The 7,126-nt window shown below is 46.0% G+C and overlaps 2 protein-coding genes across 2 annotated transcripts; one reads left to right on the top strand and one right to left on the bottom strand.

The window, feature by feature from the left end:
* Positions 1-498: 498 nt before the first annotated feature.
* FAM187A (family with sequence similarity 187 member A) lies at positions 499-1,746 on the bottom strand. The gene has a single exon (XM_056864764.1). It carries the CDS (start codon positions 1,744-1,746, stop codon positions 499-501), a length of 1,248 nt encoding a protein of 415 aa, XP_056720742.1.
* A 2,546-nt stretch (positions 1,747-4,292) lies between these two features.
* On the top strand, positions 4,293-6,770 carry LOC130490905 (leucine-rich repeat-containing protein 37A3-like). The gene is made up of 3 exons (XM_056864709.1): positions 4,293-4,296; positions 5,475-5,871; positions 6,122-6,770. Exons 1-3 carry the CDS (start codon positions 4,293-4,295, stop codon positions 6,768-6,770), a joined length of 1,050 nt encoding a protein of 349 aa, XP_056720687.1.
* Positions 6,771-7,126: the final 356 nt, after the last annotated feature.

The following is a 7,126-nucleotide window of genomic DNA, read 5'->3' as shown; positions in this document are numbered from 1 at the left end:
GCGCCACCGGTTGGATGCCTGCCTGCTTGCCCATGTGGGGTGTCATCTGGGGCAGCTGCCTGCTTGGGGCTTGGTCGGCTAATTTTTAAGTTGATGGCCCGCGAATGATGTTATAAATATCCAAATGGCCCTTGGCAGGAAAAAGGTTCCCCACCCCTGATTTACATGGATTTTGAGCTAGTTTCATTTACATTTTATTCCTGTTACATAATGCAATTCAAAACTATCCCATATTTGATGAAAAATATTAAAAGATAGCCTTTCCTTCTGACAAAAAAATGTATCCTTGCATATATTAAAGTACAGCATTTAAGAGCAACTAGACCCAAACTTCAGAATCCTCGAAAAGGACACCACCATTGAAGTGTCTACAATACATACATTTATTTAAGGTCAATGGGCTAATTGGTTCATTAATTCTTTAACTGGTTGACAGACTTCTTCTTATCATTACATTTGCTAAGTATTCTTGGTCAACGTCTATTCCACTCAGCGATGTTATTCCACAGCTGTGCATCTGAAGGCATAAAGGAAGCAACGAACAACATTGATGACGACAAACACTATGGTGATGAGGACGTAGCTTGTGACAATGACTTTGACTGCATACAGTGTCTCAGGATCATCCAGGCTTCGTCTGCGGCGGCTCTCGTACACCACAGAGAGCCGGAAACCAGCGACCATCTTTCCCTCTCGCCAGCAGTAGTAGGTGCCTCTGTCACTCAGCTGGGCAAACCGAATGTGCAGATGGTTTCCATGGTCTATGAAGACCCTCATGCTCTGATTGATCCCAGTGAGGTACCTGGTGAGATACAGCCGCGTTGTATCTTTGTCCCAGGCCACGGCATGTTCTGGCCTGGCGCCAGGGCAGGAGATGATCATTCCACTGCCGAGGGACTGCTTATGGAACTGAACAGGCACGTTGGGAACCCATGGCTTTTCCCCAAGCTTTGAGATGACGTCGGAGATGGAGGCTTCCCCCTTTTTTGAGGATTTTTTCTGTCTGCAAGGCTTTGTGCAACTTCGGATAACAACCTCAGGCTTCCTTCTCTGGATGATACCCTGGAACTGCTTCGGGATTGAGTTAGAGCCACAGGATGCTACCTCGACTGTGGTGGTACGGTACCGCCTCAGCAGATGGGCACTCTTCACATGGCAAAGACCAATTCTTCGTTGCTCACCTCTGACATTGCAACGGTCACATGTGGTCCAATCCCAGAAGATGGTGAAGACCATGAATTGTGTTTCATTACGGTTGTTCTGTGGGTGCTGATTTCTGTCTGCAAAGGCAACATCTATGCCCTTGGAAGCCTGCACGTCTATATCATAGCCATAGAAGAAGTCTCCTTGCTTTGTGCCACAAATATAGTGCCCTGAATCTTCTACCTGAACTCGGAAAACAATGAGACTGAACATCCTAATACTGAAGCGCCGTAGCATGTCGCTGCCCACCTTGATGAAGCTCGAGTCCACAATCAATGTGCCATCAAAATCTGTCAAAACTCTCGTCTGCCGACTGCCCATACTCTTCTGGAAGTACCACACCACAGAGGTGGCCTGTTCTGGCTTACAGTTGCAAGGTAGCTCAAAGCTCATGTCAGCCAGGTAGGCAGCATTCTCAAACATCAGGAAGGCTGGGCAAGGAGTCTTCTTGAACACATCTTCCTTCTCCATGATGGCGAAGGCATGGAGGACATCAACAGTGTGAAGGACAATGGCAATTCCAGCCAATCCTGCTGAAGCCATTTGGTTCCTGAATCATATATGTCACCCAACAGCTTCCACCCTGGGTAGGAAAGACCAATCACAAGTTCTAGACTTTAACTCTGATACCTCAAGTTCTAGAATGGAAGCCCAGCTCTGAGACGGAACAGTAAACAAACAGCCCCCAGCCCATATGGCCAGTTGAAACATATGAATGTATAAAATAGTCTTACTCGATAGTCTTGTCAATCTAGCTAGGTATTGTCGATTCTGACTGGCAGCAGTTCTCCAGGACCTCAGCCAGAGATGAGTCTTCCCCAATTTCTGCTGCCTGAGACACTTTAACAAGAGAAGCCGGGAACTGGATGTGCTTACAGAGTTGTAAAATTAGCATGTTAAATACAAAAACTTTTTTTGGCGGGTGGACTAGAGCCTACTTTGTCAAATGCATTCAGTGGATCCTCACTTCCTCACTAGTTGCAAAAAAGGAAACCACAGGACTATAAAACGCATGAAGTACAGGGTGAAATGTAACTGAAAAATACAAATGTAATCAAGAAAAGTACAGAGACCATTCACAATTGACATCACTTGGCATTTCTCCAGTTTAGCTAGGTCAGTAAATGCCTGTAAGCCTTCAGGTGCCCTGCCTTCTGCACTTAGGCAGGTGGCAACCCCGGAATGGACGTTCTCAGTCATGGCACCAAAGCTCTAGAACTGTCTCCCCTCCTCTGTTGGCATTTTCAGCCAGTGAGTAAAGACTTTTTTCTTTCATTTGGCATTTTCTCAGTGATCCCTCCTTCCTGCCCAATGTTTTAAATATTGTTTTTATGGTCTTTTATGCATGGGCAGTTAGCCCTGCATTCAACCCTCACACTCTTCTAATCCGAATTCTCAAAACGATATGCATGGGGTGTACTGCCCCATTTCAATCCTGTGTATTATCAGAGATGAATTTTCCCATGCATATTGCCCTCGTGAAAAACACGAGTTAGTGGGGGAGTGGCCAGGGTGTTGCATGGCACCCCCCCCCCTTAGCATCACCTCTTTGTGATTGCAGATGTGCTCCTATGTTGTGAAACGTCAGCAGCCCTGTTTTCCAATTTTTTACATTTATTTAGTTCTATGTCAATTCCGTCCCTCTCTTTTTTGTTGTTTTATGGCCATTTTTATTGAAATACCAATAAAACATCATGAACAATTGATTTCAATGCACATTACATTGTTTTAACTTTGCAGCCCCCCCCCCCCCAATTAGGTTACGATACATCAGCAGCCCTGTTTTTCAATTTTTCACATTTATTTAGCCCTGTCCCCCTTTATGTAATTTTTGTTTTATGGCCATTTATTATCGAAAACAGCACAAAAAATTAATGTAAATGCACATTAGATTGATTTAAACTTACATACCCCCTCACTCGTTTACTCGGAGGTAAATTTGCCCCTCTGCCTGTTGAATGCAAGGTTTTGATCGGCTGAAATGTGTTGGTGGATGGCCGTCACAAGCCACTCCCAGGAACCCATCAGCGGGAATATTTTATTTTGATATTTCCAGAGTGGCCATTTTTACTGCTCACAGAGCAGAGCGGAGATTGACAAGCTGGTTTGAGAATCAGAAACTCTCTGCACTATATGCCAGTGTGTAGACTGACTGCAGCCATGACTCTTTCACATTCACAAGTACGGTAATGTGTATGGCGTTCAAAGTTCTCTGTCTTTGGGTGAGAAATGCTGTGACCATTTGTTCCACAAGAAGAAGAAGAGTTGGTTTTTATATGCCGACTTTCTCTCCCACTTAAGAAAGAATCATACTGGCTCACAATCACCTTCCCTTCCCTCCCCACAACAGACACCCTGTGAGGTAGGTGGGGCTGAAAGAGTGTACAAGAGTGCCCAAGGTCACCCAACAAGAGTGCCCAAGGTCACCCAACAAGAGTGTACAAGAGTGCCCAAGGTCACCCAAATGGCTTCATGGGTAGGAGTGGGGAAACCAACACAGTTCATCAGATTAGCATCCGCCGCTCATGCGGAGGAGTGGGGAATCAAACCCAGTTCTCTGGATTGAAGTCCACTGCTCCAAACCACCGCTCTTAACCACTACACCACACTGGCTCAAATCCCCCACATTTACAAAAAATCACCATGAAAAGAAGGGAGGAAGAGAACCAACTCTCCTGTAAAATGCTCCTGCCATGACACGCTGATGAAGCCAAATACACCATGTTCATAGAGCAGTCAGGATAAGCACCCCACCCCCCACAGCCCCCACCCCCACTATGACACCAAAGCAGGAGGGATGAGAACAGGGCAAACCAATTGCACTCACTATCTGTTGGAATAACAATAATACGAGCAAATAATTTTTTTAAGGAAATGGGCAAGTGGGGCTGCTGTAGAGAAATGTAACCCAAAAGATGGGAAAAGAGAAACTCCAAGCGAAGGAAGATGGTTTCCAGGGAGGGGAAGCCTGGCTGGAGTGGCGGTGGGAGATCAGGAACGGGAATGGACACATGTTTTTTTAATAGCCACCATTTCGGTATCTCGAAAAATCATTAATTTAAAAAATAAAATAAAGGAAAAAGGGGACCATGGGTGGGTGAGGAGGAAAAAACTGAACAAAATGGTGGAGTTGGGAGAAGGCACAAGATTTGAGGGGTTGATTTTAGTGGTTTTAAAATGTGATTTCACCATTATGTTTTAATTTGTTAGAAACTTTGGTGGCCCTTGTAAGGGCACAAAGGTGGGATATAAATTTAACAAATAACTAAATAAATACTCAGCGGGATCTTTTTTCTTTCCTGTCTTTGCTTTGAACAGCAGAATATCACAAGGTATATTTTGGATTCCAGCCAGTGAGAGGTATATTGGGAGAGGGGGTCCCTCAGATAAAATGGTCCCAGACCATTTAGGGCATTGAAGGTTATTACCCAAACCTTGAACCTGGTTCAGTACTTCACCTGGAGCCAGTGCAGCTGACAGAGCACCAGTTGGATGGGGGCTCCAAATGGGGTCCCTATCAGGACCCTCGCCACCTCGTGCTGGAGTTTTCGGATCAGTTGTAGCCCTGTGCAGAGCCAGTTACAGTAGTCTAGCCTGGAGGTGACCGTTGCATGGATCACTGTGGCTAGATCAGAATGGGACAAGCAGGGAGTCAGCTGTTGAGCCTAACGGAGATGAAAAAATGCTCTCTTGGCTCTAATATTAAGATACACATGGATATGCTGTATATTGTATGATTATTACACTTATAACAATATTCGTATTACATTATTAAAAAATCAAAAAGATGCCCCCTAGCTGAGACCCAGCTGCTTCAAGTGTCTCCAACCCATCAGCCCTTGCCTCTGAATAAGGGCCTTCATGGTTGCTGTACTGACAGCCACGTTATAATGCTGGATGTCCTGCTATATGATGTCACAACCAACCAGACTCAGATATTGCATGCGCACACTGTGTGCTCTGCAGGCTGCCATGACTTATGCCCACCTCTTCCTTGGGATCCTAAAGGTGCCCCTTAAGGGGCTGGATTGAGTTCAAGGGCCTTGCCCGACCCCTTGCCGCTGCACCTTGGAAATTCTCAACTGTAGCAGGATCACCAACCCTCCTGGTTTCCCCAAGTTCCCCTTCCCAAACTGGCTGTTCATCCTCATCCTTTATTGGGAATGTGATTTCATCTATTGGAAAAGAAGTGTGGAATGCCTATCCTTGGGCTGAGTACTTGGTCCTCAAGGGCAACAACTTGAGCAGACTTCAAAACTGTTCTCTGGTAGGCTTACTCTCCCTTACCTATCTGGACTTGTCATGCAATAAGATTCAAGTGATTGAGAGAAATGTGTTTGAGGCTGCCTCGTTCCTGCAGATTATAAATCTCAGTGGCAACGGCATGGAACAGATCACTGAAGGAACGTTCCGGGCCCGGCATGGCATGCAGTTTTTGCTTAAGGTGGATCTCAGCCACAACCCACTGGCAGTCCTTCAGGATTCCTCTTTTTACAGTCTGCCTTTGCTGAAGCTCCTAGACCTAAGTGCCACTGAAGTGACGCCAAGGATTTTGGAAGACCTGCTGCAGACCTCCCAGCAGTTGAGAATGCTCATCTTGCCTAAGAAGAGGTCCTGCTGTCTTTGCCGTATGAAGGAAGACATTGAGGTTTTATACAAGACTGTCAAGTTGGGGTGCATGTGATATAAATGCAACTCTGCGCGAAAAAGAAAAGCCTTTGAACAGGATGCAAGAAGTAATGAAAGTCTTAGAAATCAGGAAATGGAATGGCAGAAGCCTGCTTAATCTCTTGCCAGAGAGAGCCATACTCAACAATGACGCACCTGAAAGAGTGGAACCTAACAATGACTCGCTGGCACAGGGACTTGGGGCACAGATCTGGACTACAGATGAGTTGCTGAACCTGCTGTGACACAGAAGAAACCACCCTGCAGAAGATGGGAAATCTGAAATCTCAGCCACTGACGTGGAACTCTCCTTAAATGAGCTCTTGCCTGATATAACTCTGTCTCGCGGGACACACTGGGAACATCAGAGGACTTCTGCTTCTCCCCCACTGGACTTCTTGGCACCTCAAGATGACTCCTTGCTTCAGGGTGTCCTCTTTGAAATTGAGCTGAATAAGAAGTTGACTTCCCCCATCCTGAATGCACCAGTGAGGAAACTCGTCTCCCACGTGATCCGCATCCTGAAAATGGATTGCATGGCTCCCACAATCCAGATGGCTTGCCCTAAACTAGTTTCCAGAACAGGCCTCCTCATGAAACTCTTTAGTGAAAACATCAATGAGACCTTCTCCCTATGGAAGTCATACTTCTGGCCCCTCAAGGATGTTCCCAATATGACCAAAGCAAGCTCAAGGAAACAGGAGAAACCTTTGGATGTGATAGCAAGTCACGGAATTCCAGGATATGGGTATGGAAACAAGCGTCTGTTGACTATTGTACTGACCGTCATTGTCAAGAATGTTATTACTATTATCTGCCTGACTGAGACCTGGTCTTGGCGTTCTGCAGCCAAAGACAGGACCTTTCTGGGCAGAAGCAAGAAACCCCCTGCTGGATGAAGAACTTTCCAGAACACCTTCTCTGTTGATGGGTAATAAGCCTCTTTGGCTCAAAGACATGTTCCATATTCAGGATGAAACAGAGAAGAACAACATAGTGGACAAATTGCATGATGAAAAGTCCTTGGAGGAGCAGATAGAGTCCACTGGGGCAATGCAAGGCCATCCTTACCAGAACCCACACTGGAACATCTGACTGTCCCCCCACCCCGGTACAACCTCCTCCTCCCCTACCATCTTCTACTTCTTCTCAGAAGCCCAGTGTGAAAAAGGACTCAGGCACGGCAGGGGGAACTTCTGAGGCCCCCAGTTCAAAAGCAGCATCTTCAACAGCATAGGAAGGAGATGATGAAGAT

Source organism: Euleptes europaea, chromosome 18 (assembly GCF_029931775.1).
Source record: "Euleptes europaea isolate rEulEur1 chromosome 18, rEulEur1.hap1, whole genome shotgun sequence".
NCBI classification, from domain to species: Eukaryota; Metazoa; Chordata; class Lepidosauria; order Squamata; family Sphaerodactylidae; genus Euleptes; species Euleptes europaea.
This window is presented reverse-complemented; position numbering and strand designations above follow the sequence as displayed.